At 35.6% G+C, this 23,524-nt stretch overlaps 1 protein-coding gene across 2 annotated transcripts; it reads left to right on the plus strand.

Moving 5' to 3' along the window:
• Positions 1–1,091: 1,091 nt before the first annotated feature.
• On the plus strand, positions 1,092–23,268 carry LOC121418398 (protein BZZ1-like). Of its 2 annotated transcripts, none has more exons than XR_005970460.1 (3): positions 1,092–1,468; positions 21,646–21,760; positions 22,195–23,268. XR_005970460.1 is itself a non-coding variant. In XM_041612243.1 (3 exons), exons 1-3 carry the CDS (start codon positions 18,631–18,633, stop codon positions 22,275–22,277), a joined length of 231 nt encoding a protein of 76 aa, XP_041468177.1. In that variant the 5' UTR covers positions 18,155–18,630; the 3' UTR covers positions 22,278–23,268. The 2 variants fall into 2 exon arrangements, 1 of the variants encoding a protein (XP_041468177.1); XM_041612243.1 differs by lacking the exon at positions 1,092–1,468 and adding an exon at positions 18,155–18,663.
• Positions 23,269–23,524: the final 256 nt, after the last annotated feature.

The following is a 23,524-nucleotide window of genomic DNA, read 5'->3' on the forward strand; positions in this document are numbered from 1 at the left end:
AAGTTGAAGATTTATCAGAAAGAGATTCATGAAAGCAATGTTGATTCAATTCATTTATTTTCTCTTTCAATCTTTTTACATTTACAATGATAGTTCAACATACATATTTACAAAATATAACATATAAATCATTTCTATAATTCAATAATACTATGAAATCGAAAGAGAAGGAGACCATCTAAAAAGTTTGGCATACATGTAACAATCAACTCACTCACATTTACCTTATTGAAACAATATTCAAGCATGATTCTATATAAATCTAGCCAGCACGAATTGTGAGTGTTTTAAATGTTTTCATCGAATACCATATCATACCAATTAAGATGAAATGCCATGCTTACAGATAAACCCTTTTATCTGTTAAAATCAGAAGACCACACAAAACTGTGAACTTTATACTTTACCCCAAACAGTACAACATTTACACAATAATCAAAGGTCCTGTTGAATTGTGTATTTGTAAATTCTTGCTGAAAATCCCTGTTTGTAAAACTGTACTGTCATTCAGAAATAGACCAATGGATTTATGTGCTTTTGCAATTACATAATGACAGTTTTGTTATCAAAATCACAACTTCATACCTACTGTATTGCATTGTCTTTTTCTCAGTAGTAAAAATATATTGAGTTCATGTTGTGGGGGTATAAAACTTCATTTTTTCAAGGTTCATGATCCTTCTCGTTAAGATTCTAATGATATTAGCCAATGCTTATAACTTCCATACTCTTTTCCTAGTAGTTGTGGCACCTTAAGAATACAACTCTGTGCGTCATACCTTTCCATTGAATTAATAACCACTGAATGGGTTAAATTTTATGAGATGTTTTATTTATTGTTTTAATGAAATTCTGGCTGGAAAAATTCACATTATTGCTATAAAATATCTGTTGTCACAATTTGTAAAGAAACAATATTATTGCAGATACATAAACTTGCCAAATAGGGTCTGATTGATAGACTATTGCAGTTAGATTCTTCAAAATCACTTCCATTTCAATGACAAATCACATAAATATACATTATGATTTACTGATTCTGCATAAGCAGCGTTCATATTGTAGCAAATCCTGCCGCCTATCATCCTTTTAACTGGAGTCTGATTTGCAGACTACCCCTTGTCGCATTCCATGTCCTAGTGCAGGATCCATTGGTATAAACAAGCAGAAAACGTGACTGAATGACAACACATAGCAAACACACAGATGATGCTGGTTTCATACCAAGAGCTGCAAGAAAGACCAGCTCAAAAGGGATTGTTCCATGTTTGTCTGTTTCGTGCTAACGTCTTTTGAACGCTGTTCCGCAATTACGCTCCTTTGTGATGTATCTTTGGGTCTGGCCCAACCCATGGTCTGCTACAACTGCATAGGAAATAGCAACAAAAAAAAAGTTTGGATTTACTTTGTGATATAGAACTGTCAACTGCAAGGGAGTTCTTGTGTTTGGATTTTCAAGATCAAATCAGTGAGTAAGTAAACCCATGTCTTCCAGGTCTACTTTCTAAAAGGGTAAAAGAAGTCCAGTGGGTTGTAACTGATGTATCCACATAATGCTTTATATGTGACAAATGAAAGGTTAGGTTTCTTGATGATGATACACAATTAAAACAATACTTGTCTGATATAATCGTAAGTTTTTATTGCACTGTTCAAACATTTCAAACTAAAGTTTTACCTCATTATTATTACATCAAAATGTCCTGTGAGATTGGTTAAATATAATCTTAAGTTTACAGCTCGTGAAAATACCATGGCCATTTTTGTTTTTTACTTGCGTTTGGAAGAAATTTGATGTGTTGGTGATGGTGTTGTGCTATCTTTATGCAATTATTGTTTTAATTGATAATTCTATGTTTTTATTAAAGTAATTGGAGTATTTTTTTTCTTCCAATCACATTCTCACCAGCCTGCTCTATACCAAGACTTGCACACAACTCCCCCTCTCTTATTAGCCTTGGGTTTGTTTCTTCTTCTTTTTCTGGGGGGGGTCTAATGTCATTTTTTCTTTTAAAAATTTAATTTGTCTAGTTTTATTGATGATTCGTGGGACCCAAAAGGAAGGATTGATACTAGTTAGCTAGATATCGCTGACTATCATATTTAGACACATGTAAAATGCTTTCCACATTTTGAAATTCTGCTGATTTACTTCTCTTTTGTTTTACTTTCTTTTTCTGATGTTGTTTTTTTTTTGGGGGGGGGTCAGGGGCCGTTAAACAGTGATTCACTGTGTAAGGTAAATAAGACCATAAAGGAAGCCAGAACTTCAGACTTTCTTTATTGATGTAATATTCATGAATCATTATTGTATGTTCTGATTACATTGAATTGTTGTCATTGTATGACCAAATCCCAACCTTTGTTCACGGCTCTGTTTACTTTTCTTCGAACCCCGTGTGGTTATTATTACTTTGGGTTTCATCTTTGCTGACATATGGTGTGCACTTCTTTGCTTATTTTAGGCCTTATAATTTCCTATATATGGAAAGTCTATTTGATCAAACTTGTATAGATCTCCAGCATACGTGCAACCAGTCATAATCATCATATCAAAAGTTTAGACTTAAAGTTTGATAAGGTTGGGATGAATATGAAGTATGTGCTTTCTATTGGATTTTTTTCATGCTCATATTTATTTGAAATGGTATTTATTTGCTCAACCTACCACTATATATCATCATACATTTGAAACTTTCAACATTTTTACATTTACAGGAATTTTTGTTTTGTTTTCACAAGTTACATGAGATAGAAAGAAACAGTATTAATTGTTAGAGAGCAGAAGTAAACAGTATACACATAATAGATTTCTAACAATGTATGTTATTGGTAATACATGTAAGAAATTATTGCAATTTTCCCTCTTGCTAACTATTATATCTTATCTCTTGATCAGGCTGTTTATTTACTTTTGACAAGTGAATTGTCAATAAATATTCATCAAATGAAATCCCATCACTCACTAATGACCTCTGCTGTATTTAGTCAACTTTGAATAGAATTCTATTCTATCACCAATTCCAAAGTATTGTAGAGTGACCTGACTATCAAATCAACACCATAAATGATTGTATATGCCTTTGACTCTTTGATTGATGAAAGCTAGTGCACTATAAAGCTGCTACACAGTAGCTAAAGTCATTATTATCTTGCTAGGTCAAAAGCTGAATTCCATGATTATGTATTCCTATGGATTCATGTTGAAGACCACCCCAGTAACATTGCCTGGCATTGCTGTCGATAAATTACCACTTGGTCTACTCCTGGTTTGTCTCCTCTCTGTTTTGTTTCATCCCCCACGGTCTAATCCTAGTTTGCATCTTCAACCAGTTTGTCTACTGAATACCACGTGGGCCAAACCCATTTGGTCTTTTATCAAAATGGTCTATTTACCATTTAGCTCATTTACCATTTTCTGTAGATTACCAACCAGTTCAGCTATATGCCTTTCATCTAATATCCACTTGATCTAACATTGTTTAGTCCAGGGGTTCTCAAACTACGGCCCACAGGCCGGATCCGGCCCTTGGAGCTCCTCAATCCGGCCCGCGATACCCTTCTGGGTTTATAAAATAATTTTTAAATCACAATATGAAATATAGCTCAATATGATTACATTGGGTATCCATGGTAGACCTAACCATAATAAAAGCAATGACAGTCAAAACATATGAAACTGTTACAAATTAGTTGGGCTGAATGCTCCAAAAATAAGGGCAAGATTGCACAAGAGAGCATTTAGGACCCCGACCGGAAGGATCTTTGCACTTCGCGCACATTTTTTTTCTAAGTATCCACTTCACCCTGGCCCTTTCAGGTTTACTTGGAGTCTAATCTGGCCCTTCATAGAAAAAGTTTGAGAACCCCTGGTTTAGTCTATACAATTAGATGGACTGTTAAGGACGTAATTTTCATTTGAAGTAGACAGTGTGGAAATTAGACCATGAGGAAGGTTGATGGGTATTAGACTAAATATAGTTTAGATCAAATGTGATTAGACTAATTGACAGTAGACCAATAGAGGTTGAGAAGTTCGTGGGGGAAGTTCTCCTGTGTACCTTTCATACTGGACACTTCCCCTTCGCTGGCGAACTTTGCCGGCAAATTCGCCAGGGAAAAGCGCAATATGAAAGGAGTATTAGCTTTGCAAGCTCATGGACCTGGTCTAGGACCTGGGGCTGGTTCAACAAATTTCATTGAAAAAAGGTTGGCGTACTGTTCCGACTTGGCCAGTCTTCTACCAGATGATCCCATTTCATTTGAAGTGGACAAAGGCACAGAGCTATCAACAAAACAAACTGCATTCTTTATGGTCTGTGGAGTTTAGAAGTAAACAAAGTTGTTTACTGTTACAGTTGAATAAACAATAATAACAGGGATCCATGTTGCATGTCCTGTGCAATAATCCTTCATGCTTAGGAGTTATGCAGATTGAGATCATCCAATTTCAACACTTTCTTTTTTTTTCTTTCCTTTCTTATTAGGTGATCTGTCAAATTTGACAGATCACCTCTTATGTTTCTACGAATTTTCTTTTTTATTTATTTCTTTATTCTTTTTATTTATTTTTCTTTTTCCACCCTTTTCTTGTTCCACCAAAATCATCAAAACTATTCAATCAATTTTCATCAAAATATTATCAAATGTGGACAGTTATCATGCGATGTGTACGAAACAAGTTTACTGTCAAACGGTCATCGTGACGTCATCTACGCGCCATTTTGTAAAATCACATTATCAACAATATCTCCATTATCAATCATCAAAAATTAACAATATTAACATCAAATTAACTTCAGATCAAGGGTCAACTGTCCATGTCATCAAAGGTCATTTACAGGTCACGACGCGCATGTACGCGCGCGTCAAAATTTTAAAATGCTCAAAATCACTTTTTGATCAAAGTAGAGTACGTTTCGGGTCATTCTAAGCATTTCAGGAATTTGCGCGCTCACAGGTTTTCGCGCGCGTTTACGCGCGTAACGTCTTTACGCAACACACAACTGCACTTTATTTTACATCAATGCATTCTTTATGAAATTTCCAATAAGTTGATACCTTAACCGACCTTCTACGACCAGTAATGAAGGAATGCGCCTCCGTCAAAGTTTGAATTACGCGCGCAAGCGCGCGTTCACAATAGGCCAAAAATGTGCAAAAACATGCTTTTACAAAATTCTATATAACTCTTCAGATAGTCCGTTGACCCCCAAATTTTCTTTTATATTCGGATAGAATAGGACTTGTAGATGTGATTTCATGTCACATTTGACAATAAATTTTATCATAACGTCATCAAATTTTCGTCAGAACTAAAATTTTCCATTTTTGTTTTATGACGTTTTAATAATTTTGGAAATATGACTATAACTCCGTAATCATTGGTCGTTTTTGGCCCGGTTTTCTACATATTGTAGCTGGTCTTATATTCTTCCAAATTATTTTACAATCTTATCATTTTAAGCAAGAGATCATCATAAATATTAACAATGTATAAAAGTATATCATTATGATAAAACTTGCACTTGAAAAATTCAATTTGAGGTTATATTTCATCGTTGCCTAGAAAGTGTATGGCAGTTACTGTGGTCGAATGGTTAGTGCATCTGCCTTGTAATGCGAGGGTCCCTGGATCGAAACCCATCAGGATCTATTTTTTTTTCATTTATTAAATTTGTCTCATTTTGCGTGTAACCCCCATAAGCCAGTTTGTGGTTCCATTCTGCGCATGATAAGAAGTTCATTCGTACTAAAGTGACATGATTGTTTTATATTTAATGAGATATTAGCAACAACCTTGATGTCTTGATTTTTCTTTTGAATTGTGCGTTTCAATACACGCATAAAAACAACAATGCGTGTACTAGCAACTGGTATTTCAGAGTTGGCCAAGTATTGTTATAAGAACATGCTGAACGCATTCCAAATACCTCCATCAGTGTTCATTGCTTTGCTTTCTATTCACTTGGTCTATGCAATTTCTCCATCCTGCTATGTAAGACATGCTTGCATAATATCTTGCAATGAAATCTACCTATCGTGATGTAAGAAATGAAAGGTCATTTGGTCATGATTGTTCATGAGGTAACCAAAAATCTAGTCTATGGACACTGATTTAAATTTTTCAAAACTGGATTCTAGATTCTTGCTTTCATCACCACTGCTCACTATTTCGTGTTATCACTTGCTAAATTTGAATTGTCATTTTTTGGAAAAGCAAGTTTTTTTTACAACCTTTTCTTTCAAATAATGTCTTTCAACAGTATTCAACATGTCCTTTCATTAATAAAACTGCGCTTAATATCATGATGCTCATATTGATCTGCATTGACATGGTGATCATTATAAAAAAATAGATCATAATCATGAGATTCACAGACAGATCACCTAATTCGTCCGTAAGACGAATTAAAATTCTAGTTTTCTTCCGAGAAAGCTTTTTTTCTCTTCCTTTTTTTCATTTCTTCAAATCTTTCGTTTGTTTCTTCCTTTCTCTTTTTCTTTCTCACTTTCTTCCTCTCTTTGGCTGTTAGGCCTTGTAAACTGTGCTTTAGCTTCTTCTCGCCTCTCATATCGCCAGCTCCCCCTCCCCATGGCCCCAGTTTTGATTTTGCCCTCTTAGGCCTATTTGCTTGGTCATTCATTTCTTCTCTCTCCCCTTCACTCTGTATCGTTCTCTCTATATTTCTCTTGTCGGTCGTCAAAGCCTACCCTTGCTCTGTTCATTCTCTGCCACACCCACTCTACCTTACTTCTGTCCAGTTCCCACACCAAACCCACCACCTTGCAGTCCAAACTTGTCAAATCTGACACAAGCATTGTATATTTACCATCACCATGAATACCCAATGACTGACTTTTCCCACAAATATACTACACTTACAATGTTATTCTGCCATACAAATGAACCATGGTATTTTTGCTGTCCACCCCCAAAATAACTTTTTACAAGGTGAAACAGAGGCATGGGATCATAGAAACATGGGCTGGGCAAAGGATTATATTACACAGAACAACTCTATTGTAAAAATGGTTATGCTGTGTGTAGCTGGCCTTGATTGACATTTTCAGTCATTTTTGTATCATAATACCTAGATACATTCCTCCATTCCTATTGAATTGTGTCCTTCAATTTAGTAGCTTACTTGATTTATTATGCTGAGCTTCAATTTATAAAACCTATTCTTCAAAATCAGTAACCTATTTTGTGGGAATGATGTCTCTTTAGATATATCAAAAGCAGGTGTTCAATACATATTGATGTGATGATTTTCTCATAAATATCTCATTTTCCACAGTGCTTTGCTTGCTCTATTCATATTAAGAACTATGAGGAGAGAAAGATAGACAGATAATTCAATGAAGTAGAAATGATGTATCATTAGTTTTAACACAGAAATGGAATGTATTTTATTCATTAAATAATGCCCAAAATGACAATTGCCAGTATAATTTTCACTCCCATCTTGTACAAAATGAATGCACTCTATTCTTGGGAGGTAACAAGCAAATATCAATGCTTTCTGGTGCACATGTATACCAATACATTACATTTGTATTGTCCTTTTCATCCTGTTTTTAACAGGTAACCATTATAATTCACCTGAGCATAATATTCAGCATTCACTGTGCTGGAAGCCCCCTATTGCTAATGTCCTACAGCTATTTGCAACATGAATACGAAAATCTCTCGGTAATTGGTATCATTACCATGAAGACGGCTTATCTAGGATATCATTTAAAATTTTGCTCTCAATCTCAACTTTTCGCTTGCAATGTTGAGGCTCACATAACAATCAATTCATTTTCAGTTAAAGTCAAGTTTCAAACTTTCATTTTGTAGAATATGGCAAATATTCAGTTGTCATGAAACTCTGGAGTTACAAAGTGCAACAGCTCGTATTTCACCACTGTGGTAGCTACTGTTAAGGATATTCTACCTAGCAGTTGGGATGGTAACCAGTTTACTATGAATACTAGTGATAATGGTTTGGACTTATGGAGCAAGATTATGAAATGCTTTGAAAGTTATAATTCAAAAGCATCTGTGCACTATTGTGATGTATGAGGAAGGCCTATAGAGTGATCACTTAAAGGTCAAGTCCACCTCAGAAAAATGTTGATTTGAATCAATAGAGAAAAATCAGACAAGCACAATGCTGAGAATTTCATCAAAATTGGATGTAAAATAAGAAAGTTATGATATTTCAAAGTTTCGCTTATTTTCAACAAAATAGTTATATGAACGAGCCAGTTACATCCAAATGAGAGAGTTGATGATGTCACTCACTCACTATTTCTTTTGTTTTTTATTGTTTGAATTATACAATATTTCAATTTTTACGAATTTGATGATAAGGACCTCCTTGCCTGAAGCACAAAATGTTAAAATAATGAAATTCCACGTGTTCAGGGAGGAATGAAACTTCATTTCACATGACAATGACGAGAAAATAACAATATTTCATATTTCATATCATAAAATACAAAAGAAATAGTGAGTGAGTGATGTCATCAACTCTCTCATTTGGATGTAACTGGCTCGTTCATATAACTATTTTGTTGAAAATAAGCGAAACTTTAAAATGCCATAACTCTCTTATTTTACATCCGATTTTGATGAAATTTTCAGTGTTATGCTTGTTGAATTTTTCTCTTTTTATTCAAATCAAGTTTTTGTTGGGGTGGACTTGTCCTTTAAAGAGAAATGTCAGTAGTTGCAGTATACACTGATGTCATGAAAAAATCTCTAAAACCAGGCTAAATTGTCGGTATATCATCGAGGAGCTAGATCTGGTACAGTCACTCACATAAAGTGAACTTTGTGAAATCTTGAAATCTACGCTGAAAAATATTCACACTGGAGATCACCAACACATATAAGCGCACGTGGGACAGGGTATCATTATTGCTTTGAATGTCGTGCCCGACGCTTGACCTGAATCCTGTGCTTATTTGCTAATTTCTCAGCAATTACACAATTTCTTCCAAAACCCTTTGGCAAATATTCTTTATTTATACAAACAGACACTTTGGTGGTCATTTCATTGGATTCTGTACGAACTCATTTTGATATCGTTACCAAATCTGGCATTTACCTTTAATAGATGAGTAGGCCTTCTTGGACCTCTTTCTGATTGCCATCCTAAAATTAGTTTACTGGAAACTAGTTTTACGTGTAATAAGCATGCTTGAAACCAAGGAGCTTCTTGTTGAAACGGTCTTGGAAACGATTTTCCAAACCGGTTTGGAAAAGCACCTCATGATGTAGTTGTCAAGATCGCTTTGCCTAGTCAAACTTGTTGCAGCATAAGTAAGGGTGCGTTTATTCGACACTTTTTTACCCTAGAATCATGATTAGAATCATGATTCAAATCACGATTCTGCAGAATCACGATTGCCTTTAGTCGAAATTGAATATAATCATGATTAGAATCACAAACATGAAACACGAAAAAAGGGGCGTTTGGAAAGACGTTTCTGTAGAATCACGAACGAAAAAGGTCGTATGAACGATATCGTGATTTGAATCATGATTCTATGACGTCATTGTGTCGTGCTTCTTCCGGGTTCGACTCAAAGGCGCGCGCTGTGTTTCGTGCAGGTTAATTTTCATGTAGCAGTATTGCCAGCATTTACGAATTATCATTCTGTGTATTGTACCCCCGGGTTGTACTGTAGCGTCATTTGTATATTTCATTGTTTTCATCCATCATTTCTTCAAGTTCCAAAGGCACAAATTGGACTGACGATGAACCCCGCGATGAACTCAAGGCTCTGCTTGTGCTTTGGGCTCAGCCTGAAGCACAAGCATCCCTTACCGGGATTCACAGAAATAAGACGATCCCTTTCAGCGGCGCTTGCGAGGGAGGGATTTCAACGGAGATGTGGCACCGCCTGTCGAGACAAAATTAACAGAATTCGTGCCCAGTACATGACCATCATAGACAAGAAAAATCTATCGGGAGGTGGGAGAGAGGATGATGACCCCTTCTGGTTCCCGATCAAAAACAATACGAGGTACAATACACGGAATTCTGGAAGTAAAAGATTTATTTTTCGGAAGCCGAGTAAGCGTTGCACTTGCACAAACGATCGCGCGTTAGCTCCAGCGGCAGCAAAAATCTAGCAGCCGACGTGAAATTAGAAACACGTGCGAAAATGTTGACCTATACTTCCTGGGTCAAACTGCGCACTGTGATGCGCACTGGATCGGCCCGAATTCAGGGAGAAACAGCGTTAGAAAGATGGTCGTATAAACGCTGATTCTGTCGGATCGTGATTCATGCTGCTGTTTTGAATCATGATTCAAATGGTGATTCAAATCATGATTCTGGGTCAAGGTCGCATAAACGCAGCCTAAGGATACAACGGTTCTTCAGGAAGCGACCAGCACATTTTGAGCGTTCTACTCCACACACGTTGTAGAATGTCTATGGTCGATTTCCAATATCACGCGAAACTTGTCCCCCCACTGAGAGCGTTTCCAGAGCAAAACCACCTTTGGGTGATGAAGTGAGAACGCTAGCAAAGTGATCTTCCAAACTGGTTTCCTGGACCGGCTTCCACTAAACTAGTTTTAGAAAGCATGAGATGATAAATGAAACCAACTTTGTGGTTCAGACCCTGATATTGGTATTTTCTGTTCGTAATTCATATCGTGTTGCTTGAAAATATGGTGCACTGACTGTTTTCTTCCATTACTCCTGAACAGATACTCCTTAAATTCCAAAACGCTCTGTAATGAGTATGATCATTATGAAGCTAGGTTGGCCTATATCTTTTCAAACCAGCATGCATTGAGTGATATTGACAATAGCGACATGACAATTCCTTTCCACAAATCTCTAACGTTGCACAATACCAAGCCACTTATCATAGCATCACTTGGGATGCCAAGCCCCTGTTCACATTAGGTTGGTAATAAATTTGTTTGCTGCAGCGTACAGTGCATTTGTAATTTGTAGGAATTATGTTCAGCTTTATGTTAAATTATGCACATTAAGCTGAACATAAATTTCAGCATTTAAAATAAATCCAGATCAGCTCTGAATATTGAACAGCCAAATATTGGATTTAAATCTTATCTTACAGATTAACTTTTTAATCTCGAAAGGTTTCAATTCAAATCATTTAGCTTTATAAATCAATAAGATTAAATCTAGATCTATTGTTTGGCTAGTCACTATTCACAGTCGATCTGGAATAATTTTGAATTCTTGGAATTGAGGGTGTAATCTGAAAGCTATCTCTCACATTTATTGTAATCACTTCATTATTTGTATACCAAAATGCAGTCACAAATATCCTGCATCACATAATTTCGAGTATAGAACCATAATATATTGATCGGGAAAGGTTGAATGTACCCCGTTCACATCTCTCTCTGATTAAATCTTCAATGTGAACTGACCCTGATCATATTAGTTCCTAATTGAAGCTATATCAATGTTAGGTATAGGGTATCCTGTTTATATTAGTTTCATATTTGACTCTGAGCTCTAATATAAAGCATACACGGGCCGACCATGTTTACGTTTAGTCACTCATTAATCTCTAAAGATGCTGATTTCTGTCCTTAAATTAGTTTGAAATTGAAATCCTCATAATTAATACTTACAATTATGAAATAATAGCCAAGAGCAGAGCATTGAATCATTGCACATGTCCCTTATGTGACAAACAGGAGAGAAATGTTAGAGATATAGCATATGTTAGATAACAAATTTATATACTTCCACATTTACAATTTTACGTTGCTCCTGTAATATTTGATAATCTATATTGATGTCACCTGGCTTGGTTCCTCTCTCTCTCTCTCTAGAAATATATATATACATACCAAATTTTAGTCCAGTAAAATTATTTATTTTCAATACCAGGTGAAACACTTTTGAGATGGATGAATTTAGAAGTTATTCTAACCTTTAAATTGACCACATGTGACTGCCATTTATGATATACTCTGTCCACCTAGTAAGCTGTCCCAGAAATGATTTTCCTTAAATGATAGGACATAAGGTCTGATACAAAGGCCAGTTTACATTTTAAAGTTCCTCGACACTATCATTCTGGATGAAACACCTGTCTGTGCCTTTGGAAATTACTATTGAGTTTAGGGCCATATTTTTAATCAAAGTTAAATTTAAATATTGATATCCCACTTTTGATGAAAAGCCAAAGGAGTTATGATGAATTATAACCAAAGAACAAATAAGACTGATATCATATTGAGTTTCAATTTGAAAAAGTTCTAGATGCAGATTAGTTTACTGGTCCATATCAAAAACATAGAAATTTGTCCTCCATTGTCATTAGATACACCGTAATGTAAAAATTATATACTAGAAAATAAGCACTAAGGATATTTAAATTTGAAAATATTTAAAACAAAAGGAAATTTATACAAACAAGTATTGCAATACAACATGAGCCCCCTCCCCTGAAAACTACATTACAAAGAACAGAATACCTGTCACTTATATATTTTGGGGATTTGATGTGGCTCTTTAAAACCAGTTTAAAATATTTAAAGAAAAAAGAGTACAAATAGTATTAAAGAACAATAAGGTAGAAAGTGTATCATGGTCATTAAACACCTTAATGTTTGGTTTGTGAGGTTTAAGATTCTCATGTGAGTTTGTTTGATTTGAATGATGGAATAGCGATAGAACGAGAGGGGTTGGAGTATGGTTCCTAATCAATTCAAGCCCGGAATGCGGGACATGAAACGAACAGCCCTCGTCTGTCCATAGTTGTTCACCGCTAAAATTATCTCTTGACTGTCATCTCCAGCTGTGCCCTGATATGTCAGAGTTTGTGTCTTGATGCGCTCTCTGTATTTTTTCTCTGTCTTATTCTTCTCTCTTTCACTCTTTCTTTTCACCTCTCCCTTTTGCGCCTCCTCTTTTTCAATCTTTTTATTCTCCATCTACCCTTTTTTGTTTACCATCGTGAACATGATTTCTTCTCGCCATCATCCCTCTCATGTATGTCTTCCTGGAGCCTTCATTTTCTTTTTTCATATTTGAAAAAAAAAAGTTTTTTCTTCTCTTTACTTCTATTCTCCTACAGACGAAATGGCTCCAAGGGTGAGGTATAAATTTGTGCCCTTTTCCTAGTTTTAACACTATTTCAAGTATAAATATCTGTGCTCTATTCCAATTTCTGATGCAGAAAAAAAATTGATTTCAATTTGCCAATTTTGCCCCCCCCCCCCATACCAATGTTTTTTTCTCTCTATTTTACCATTCCTTCCTTTCCTGTTGTGATTTCTATTCACCCCTTCATCACCTACCCTGGTAGAACACTATTCAAAAGTCAAGATCAATTTGGAATCTTGTGACTCCTCATCTGAAAGTGAATGGTTAAGTCCTTGAAAGCCCATTTTCTCAATATTCTTAAATTCAGAGTAAGAAAAACAGTTTTGTATAATGTAAATAGCACCAAAATGACCAGAAATCATGTAGATGCATTTTCATGGTTTGATGGTATGCCAGTAAACAATTTCTTTTTATGTAATCAAGTATATATATGTTTTCATCTGAGGAAGTAGATATATACCTAACCTTCTTATTGATTGAAAAACTAATGCCCAGAAAATAACAGATTATGTATGATTCGTTTTTAAGTTATCCTTAGGATTTCTGGTGCATTTTTTCTCTAAGGTTCTTAACCATTTCTTGAAAAAATTATATCATGGTACAAAATGGTTTCTATAAAAAAGAAAACCAATGCATGCTTGCCCATTGAACATTTAAGAGGAATCGTACAGATGAAAGCGGGTGAAAGGTTCCCCCCACCCCTCATTCATTCGAACGTCATTCTCTCTGTACGCCCTTCACGTTTATCCCATCCCCGATTGTTTTATGGCGATAAAAATGCATTGTGGAATCCCTAAGTATTTGTCTCCCATTTCTCTTCTCTCTCTTTCCTTTCCTCTATCATCCTCATCTCTCCCCATCTGTTCGCAGTCCAACATGTCTCTGCCCTTCGCCGCCGCGACAGAGTCGACTCTGACAGAAATCAAAATTGATTGTGTTGAAATGAAACAGATATGAGGTAGAGGTGCACGATGGTGGTGGGAGCATAGTGGTAGCATCGTGTCACTTCCAGAACAAGGATTGTTTTTTTTTTATCTGTGTAGGCTGTGCCATGTAGCTAGGAAGTGCGGTGTTGTGAATCTCGTCCCCTTCTTGGAATTTACGTACGACTTTAGGTGTTTATTAGAATTTTCTGAGGTCCCCTACTCACCGTTGGGTATGTATTTCAGCTTGCATATTGCCTCACTGAAATTGATATCAAAACTGTAATGTTATCTATGCGTTATGTCAATTGAGTCGTAAGTATACAATTTTTTTTACTGTCACTTGAACGTTTTCTGAATAAGGTATTGAACTTCATATTGCCTTTTGTATTGTCATTATTATGGCACATGCTATAATATTCTATCTTGAATTGATATTCTAATCTCTTTGAAAAGTCTTTATTGACTTGTAAATACATGATTGTTATATATGAATTTCTTTTCAAAGTTTAGTGTGGAACAGTTGCTGTCAAATTGAATAATAGCAGTGCCTTTTTAAAGTGCCATGAGCACCGAAAGGTGGACCTGTGCGCTATATAAGTAGCCACCATTATTATTATTATTATTTTTCTTTTATCAATTAATTTTTAGTAATTGTAAACAAACTGGAGCAAACAAGAAAAGTTGGTATTCCAGCATTCAGGCTAACATACTATGGGTCCATTATTCTAAATGAAATAATATAGCTTCAAGAACCTTCCCTGAATGGTATGTTTTGGGGCGGTGTGAATTTGAAAATATTTATTGGGTATTTTGAGCATGAAAAAGTTCTCGTAATTTGACAGGAAATCTTGTGTGTAAGGCAGTTTGAAATCAACTATTCTCTCTCTTTGGTCAGGAGGAAGACCCATTTTATTTATTGGAACATAAATGAAGATATTTAATCAATGCTCTTTTTCCTTGTGGACCATTTCAGAAACGATGTTTCATTAAAATTCCGACATTATGTCTGCCATGACATTCGTCCATTACAATGACAGCCTCTTTCCTTATTTTTAGAGTCTGTCAAATCAATGTCACAACTGTGATTTCAATTTACACAAATAGCAATTTGTAATGCACAAAACATTTCAACGTACATGCTCAATGTTAATGGATTTAACAGTAAACAGATGCAGGCGTTCTCTAATAGGCAATTTACCCAGAAATGCTTCCGAGGTTTGTTTATCTGGGGTACCATTACTACTTATCAAACTCGTAGATATTATTAAAGGAATAATTAGTATAACTTTGGGTTTTATCTATGGTGATGGTTCATTTGATATAATATTTGTGGTAAAGGAATGTATATTCAACTACAAGGGTTTTTTAGCATACATTACCCTGTGTTTCAGTCCTGAGCTTGAATGTGTTATTTAAAAAATTACTAGTGAAGTCTTTTAATTTATTAAAATTTCTTTTTAAATCAAAAATTAATTTTTTTTAAGTATTACATTTGATTCATTTAGCTTATTCTATTGAGAATGACTTTTTTTTAAAGATTGGCTTATGCATAGGGAAAGGGAAATGTCATAACGTCTTGACTCTTAATACCATTATAAAGTCAGTTAAACATGCATGGTTTAACTATTCCCCTCCCTTTCAGTCAATCTGTATTCGTATAACCAGATATCACACTGTTTGTGCCATACCCAACCATTCATTGAAGAACCAGACCAAGTCCTCTGTTTGGATTAAATTTTCCATGTAAACGGGGGTCATATCATGTTATTCCCATTGCCTCCCATTCTATCATCCACCTTACAAATGTACCAGTGATGTTTGATGGCATTGGCATTTTGACTTGTTTCCAACCTACCATTTCTGTGTCGTCGATGATTTATAATGGTAAATTGGCAGGGGAAATCTTAACATGATGTTGAACATAATTATTTACATATAATAGGCATAGCCCTTTATGTGAATGCCAAAATAGAATTATGACCATATGTTTAAAGGTAAATGCTAGTTTTGGTAACGATATCAAAATGAGTTCGTACAGAATCCAATGAAATGACCACCAAAGTGTCTGTTTGTATAAATAAAACACATGTGCCAAAGAATTCTGGAAGAAATTGTGTAATTGCTGAGAAATCAGCAAATAAGCACAGGAATCGGGTAGGGCGTCGGGCCCGACGCCCTAAGCAATAATTATGCATTGTCCCACGTGCGCTTATCTGTGTTGGGGATCTTCGGCGTGAACATTTTTCAGCGTAGATTTCAAGATTTCACAAAGTTCAGTTAATGTAACAGTACCAGATCTAGATCCTCGATGATATACTGACAATTAAGCCTTGTTTTGCAGACTTTCTCATGAAATCAGTGTTTACTGCAACTACTGGAATTTCTCTTTAAAAACTAGTAGAATTGGCAATACCTCTTCATCCAGTCACCCCCTTTCCGATTGATCAGCACCCTTTTTTATTCCCTCCATCCCCTCTAGGTGGTTTCAAACCGCCTAGATCACAAGAATCCTGATAAATTAAAAGACCTTTTTTTCAGGCAAGTAAATACCCATTAATTATTCTCACATTCACACCGCCCCGAAACATATCCTTCGGGATAAGTTCCTGAAGTTATGAGCGTGCGTAATATATGGTCTGATAAGCGAGCAATGCGCGAGATTCAAAATCGCTCGCTCAGCAGCCACCCACAGCACCCATGCCCTACTACATGCTGTGTTTAAAGTTCCTGTAATTTGCTTTCACATTTCCAAAATACCTGGAACTTTTGAACTTCGAGGCGGTCTGAAACCACCTTCTTTCACCACCCCCCCCCCCATTTTTTTGTACTCCTCCCACCCTTCCATGCTACACCCTGTTTAATTGTCCTCCCAAACTTCCTGAAATGGTTTCTAGTGAAAATATGTTCATTTTGATCTAACATTTTTACTGAGAAAATAAATCTCTTTTGAAAGTTTATTTTTTAGCAATACAAGTAAAGGTCATGCTAAACTGTATAAATATTTGATCTCCCTTTTCCTGGAATGTATGGTCTAATAATATTTTATCAATTAACAATTATTCACCTCTCTTCTCTCTTGATCATCTCCTGTGCGGTTTCCAAATAGAAACAATTGATGACCTGGACCTTGTGGTAACTTAAGGTAACTTGGCCATCCAAAGGTAACTGCCATAGTTATGCTGATCAGCAGGCAATCAAAATCAAGGATTTCATACAAGTTACTATTGGATGAATACCATTATGGTAACTTTTATGCAAGGGGGGGCCTATTCATGCCAGATTAACTTTTTGATCATCAGATGACAGGTATGCTCTAATCAATTGCCATTGGAGAAATGTAATAAAAAATATGCCTTTAAAGAATATTTTTGCAAAATATTTACAAGATTCACTGTTTGAAAAAACTAGGAGTATACAGAAATTTCATGATTGATTCCATTAATTACTCAAAAGGTAATGTTAAATGGGCCAGTGTCTTGTGTTGTTTACATCCAGCCCACAATCTAAATGCCCAATTAGCTTCTATTTGTCTTCAAACATCATCATCCACCAACATGCTCACTGAAACAGAAATTGTTTTACCCCCACAAATCCATCCAGACTAGAAGCTTTTCGGGACATATTTGTAATTCTATCAAATTCCCATAACTGCACGCTATATTAGCCGCTCCATTCAATAGCGGTCGAGATCGCTATTGATGTCGGTAAATAGAATGGGCATGGGTTATTGCACACTGCAGAGGTTTGCCTATACACAGTTGACATCGCTTGAGTCAACAATGGAAAGGTTTTTAAGTAAATTTGCGGAGTCTTTTCAGCATGATGGAACAAAAAAAGAAATCTGAGGGACATAAAGGAGAGTCTGACATGTGTGGAAAAGAGAGAGAGAGAGGGAGGGACAGAGAATAAGGAGAGAAATATGGTTGTATGTTTATTGTGAATAGTGGTGTTCAAAACACAATCTACTTGTAAGCATAGTATGGCATGCCCGAGTGCAGATTCCGTGCATTCACGCAAGCTCCAGGTTGAAGAAAGTGAAAAGTAGTTTCTTTTGGGGAATACAAGAGCAGAAAGTTCGGAATACTTCTTGAGGATATAGGTGTCAAATACAGTACGAACATGGTCATTGCAAAGAATATGCCTATACTGGACTTCAAGATGGATCCATAGTCATACTCGGTAGTTTTAGGAGATATTTGTGTTCATGGTCCATGGTCTTTTTCTATCAGACATGAGAAGAGAGAATACTTCAGCAAGGCTTATATATTCATTTCAATGTTTCCTTACAATAAAAATATCATCTCTATGAAGACTCTGCAGTGAGAGATCCTGGAACGGCCCCAGTCTAGCATGTGTACACAGTTTCAGAGGGCGTCAATAATAGCGAGGCATGTTCCTGTCAGAATATATTGCTTGTTTACAAGTACAGCTGCTTTTGAATTGAATTAGTATTGATCTGTTACACGTTGGGGATAATCGTCTCTGGAAACTGTGAGCTCGTGCTGGAAATGTCAATCACGGATATGATAACGGTGAACTTGTAGGTGTTTTCATGTGAAGAATGCATGTAATGTAAGGTGATATCGGATTGTGAAAGTATGTTGTTCGAGTATGAAGATGATCTCCCACAGGTATGTTCTGATTGGTGTCAGAAAGTATGAAAACTATTAAGAATTATTGAGTTTTTGAGAATTTATCTGACGTGATTCATCATTAGAAAGTGCATTATTGAGGGGGTGCCCTCTTTTGATGAACCTATTTTTTTAAGGTGTTGATTTGATATTACTTGCCTTTAGATTTCAAAGTCATTTTGCAAGACCCCTCCCCCCCAAAAAAAATAAATAATAATGATGTGTAGGCTTAAATAAATGAATGAATATAATAAAGAAATATTATTATTGTGAGATGATTTGTTTTATATCTCTGCTCTCTTTTTCTATAAATGTATCTATAGCCCTAAGATTAATCACACTGTAGCCTTACATTTCTTATCAGTTTACAGATACATTCTAAGCCAGGGGGGTGTTTCATTAAGGACTTGTTGGACATTTTATCTGACAGTTACCATAGGAACAGTGCCTCTCGATCTGCCAATCAGAATCAAGGAAAGATGTCAGATCTGACAACTTGTCGGATGAAAATATTGATGAAATGCTCCCTTGGTTATCAGATTTTGGTTAATCCCAAAGAATACACTTTCACCACTCCTTGGGTAGTATTCAAGCAATGATCAGTGATTTGCCTGGCATTTACCATACTATTTTCAGAATTAAACCTTACAACTTTATATGTTACTCTTAAAAGAAATACACAGATAAAAATGCTTCTGATACAACCAATGCTAGAGCATGATGTTCTTCTATCCATTTCAAAGCAATTAAGGGATAATTGTGTATGAGCCATCTTAAAGTTGATTAGGGATAATCCTTAAGAAAAACATAGGATTAGATAAGCTTCAGAGATTTCTGTGTATTTTAGAACAGTTAAAGGATTAACTGTCTTTAATCCCATCGCACAACCTGTTATCTGGACACTCATTAGGCCTACAACCTGTCAGAGACTGTTGGAGCCTTAAGGACATTAATCCATGTACCCCTAGACTAATAAAGTCAAGAGCATTTAGGCTCCACACAAGAGCTACTATTTCATTCAGGGTTTCTTTTGCATTTAAATGTTGATTGTCACATTGGTTTCAGAAAAAATAGAAATGGCCAAACCTTTCAAGACTGACCGTAATTTATTTGGTCCCGATCTTGTCCCATATTTAGTATTTTTCATGTCTAATTTGACTTTTTTTCTATAAATTCAATCTCCCACCCCCTCTCCCCAACAAACACACACCACTAGAGTTCTTTGTACTCTGGATGACTAACATTCTACACTTTGTAACTTTTGAAAAGTGTTAAATTGGGTATCTATTAAAGGAAACCAAAACCCAAGAAGAGAAGTAATCTTATTGGAAAGAGTAAAATGAGAGGAACAATTTAAAAAAAAGTTTCATCAAAATCGGTTATGAAATAAGCAAGTTATGGGAGTTTGAAAACTCTTGTTGTACTTTCTATGGGCATCCTCAAATTGGCAAACGTGCTTCAAAATGGCTGATTTTGTGGACAACTCTCCATTTGTTTTGTACACAAATTTTCAGATTTTCCTCATTATCTTTCAAATTGCATCTTGCCTCCTTCTGAGCGCAACATATGTCATGGGAAAATATAATCCACACCATATATGTCAAGGTCAGGAGGAGATAATGTGAAATATGTAAAATAAAGGGGAAAATCTGAAAATATGTGTACAAAACAAATGGAGAGTTGTCCACAAAATCAGCCATTTTGAAGCATGTTTGCCATTTTGAGGATCCACATAGTAAGTACAACAAGACTTTTTAATCGTCCATAACTTGCTTATTTCATAACCGATTTTGATGAAACTTTTTAAAATTGTTCCTCTCATTTTACTCTTTCCAATAAGATTGCTTCTCTTCTTGGGTTTTGGTTTCCTTGAAGATTTGAAAGTCTGTGTGGTATGAAGATGAATCCAAGCTGGAATGCTCCACATGGAGTGGAGAAAGTCCTCCACATGGAGTGGAGAAAGTCCCATTATGTGATGATAATTAGCGGTTGCTAAGAGATGATTGTATCCATTTTGTGTTAAATAAAAGAAGAACGTTATTATATAAAGTTGTAATATGATTATGTTTTTCTATTTGATGATAATAACTATGCAAGTTGTAAACTCTATGCTGTCTCTAGCCTTATACCTTTCAGGTACCTAGGGGCTGTTTCATAAAGCTGTTCGTAAGTTAAAGGTAAATGCTAGTTTTGGTAACGACATCAAAATGAGTTCGTGCAGAATCCAATGAAATGACCACCAAAGTGTCTGTTTGTATAAATAAAACGCATGTGCCAAAGGATTCTGGAAGAAATTGTGTAATTGCTGAGAAATCAGCAAATAAGCACAGGATTCGGGTAGGGCGTCGGGCCCGACGCTCTAAGCAATAATTATACATTGTCCCACATGCGCTTATCTGTGTTGGGGATCTTCAGTGTGAACATTTTTCAGCATAGATTTCAAGATTTCACAAAGTTCAGTTAATGTAACTGTACCAGATCTAGATCCTCGATGATATACTGACAATTAAGCCTTGTTTTACAGACTTTCTCATGAAATCAGTGTTTACTGCAACTACTGGAATTTCTCTTTAAGAGCGACTTTAAGAATGACTGGTGATCCTTTCTTACGCGCTAAACCGTCGCCAATGAATATACCATTTACCACAAGAAAGGATCACCAGTGTTTCATAAAGCTCTTAACTTACGAACAGCTTTATGAAACACCCACCTGGGTTGAGTGCAACATGATGTGCATGAATTTCTTGCTGAAGGGAATAATATAATGGATGGGATACAAACCCTTTCATTCAAAGGCATGAGTCAGAAGCACTAGACCATGATGCTCCCACGATCACGATTTAGAATTCATAACTTTCACTAGGATGCTGGTGAACTTGTTTTTCAATGTGAGGATTTATAAGCTTGCTAGTACTGATACCATTATCGGAACCGATTTAATGATGCTGTTTTTTTTCTCTTCTCTTTTTTTGTATTGTTTAGCCTCAAGAAGCTGTAGAGTCTAAGACCCACACATTTAAGACTAGGATATTCAGGAATCCCCATAGCTGTGGTTTTTGTAAGGAGATCATATGGAATGAGGGTAGAATATGCAGAGGTGAGTATTCCCTACATGTAAATGAATAGATAAATGAATTAACAAATGAATCAATTAATGGATCAAAGATATAAATAAATGAATGTATGGATAAATGAAAGGATAAATTATTGGATGGATGAATAAGTGAATCAATATACTTAGATGAATAAATGAATTAATAAAATGAATGAATGAATGGATGGATGGATGGATAAATAACTGAATAAATAGATAAATAAAAAAAATGAATTGGTGAATAAGTAATAAATAAACAAACAAATTAATGAATAAATAACAATATTCAAGTGAATGAATAAGTGAGTGAATAAGTGGATGAGCAAATGAATGAATAAATACAAATTAGAATCATTGCATTTTAATGAATTATAGCAGTTGAAAATGGCAAGTGTCACCAATAACATTTAATTTCTTCTTATTTTTACTTCTTGCAGTATGTAGATTTGCTTGCCACAAACGGTGTGAATACAAGGTAAGTGCTACCAATTTCCATTCTGCCAGTTTCTTCTCCACTTAACTGATGGCCAAAAATGATATATTATTTGAATTGAGCCAAGAGAGTCTATATGGATAAATACACATTTTGATGGGGAAATTAATTTCACATTTGGCATGATTAGTGTGAGAGGTCAGAGCAATGAAATCGTGTTTCGGAGCCAGAACAGCATTAAGTCATATGATTTTGGACCAAGATAATGTCCTTCTTGCGCCAAGCAAATGGAATGAATTAGACATTCCATTTATTTCTCATGGGAGACATTCACTACATTAGGAGTAATCTGGCAACAACATATGGGTTAGGGGAAAAAGAAGGAAATGTAAAATTTAGAAATACAGAGCGAGGTTTGAGAAAAAAAGTCATGGGATGTTTTAGAAAATTGTGAGAGACACCCCCAAAAGGAGAATAGCTATACTGAGAAATAACAATTTTCAGTTGATGCTGAGCCTGCAGAGTACAAACTTGTTGATTTATAGGTAACAATACCACATAAATCGTTTATTGAGCGCCATTATCATTTCCTTGAATATAAGCCATTCTTCCTCCCACTTGATTTCCATCTTCAAACAATGTCACAATTTCCTTCCAACAAGCGTGACCGCAATCATTTTAGCCTACACGAAGCAGAAACGGACATTAGGGTTGACCGTATAATCCATTCATGTATCATCTTGGAATATTTAACAAATAAAGTCGTAATATCCTGAAATATTCAACAAATAAAATCGTAATTAAGGATCATAAATTTGCAATATCCTGTTTCGAGTTTGGCAGTCGTGGAGTGAAATATTATTGGAGATATTCATTCAACCAGGTCAGGCATGTTATTAGCCAATTTGAAGGGCAACTTGAGTCGGCAATCAATCTGTTCATGCAAGAAATCATCAGGCTTCAGAAAAAACGTGCAAACTATAAAAGGAATGTGAATGAGAATGCAAAGTTATCTTTTGTTTTGCATTATAGGTTATTGAATCATAATGCTGTTGGCTGGTAAAAGGGCATTGCTGTGCTCGGAGGTTCTTGGTAATATACAGAGATCCTAAATGCTCAGAAATAGTGTTGTACGGATTACTTAAAGTGCATTTTAGGTAACCCCATAGGGCCAAGTTAATCATGTTTTATTTGCATGGTTTATCTTTATTTGTATGGAAATGAGATGTTGAAATGCTAGAATACATGAATGGAGGATGATGTTACATGTTTTATATTTAGGCCTAATTATGGTTGCACCTAGATCATGAGAATCCCCGTTAAAATATGAGAAC

Source organism: Lytechinus variegatus, chromosome 1 (assembly GCF_018143015.1).
Source record: "Lytechinus variegatus isolate NC3 chromosome 1, Lvar_3.0, whole genome shotgun sequence".
Lineage (NCBI taxonomy): Eukaryota > Metazoa > Echinodermata > Echinoidea > Temnopleuroida > Toxopneustidae > Lytechinus > Lytechinus variegatus.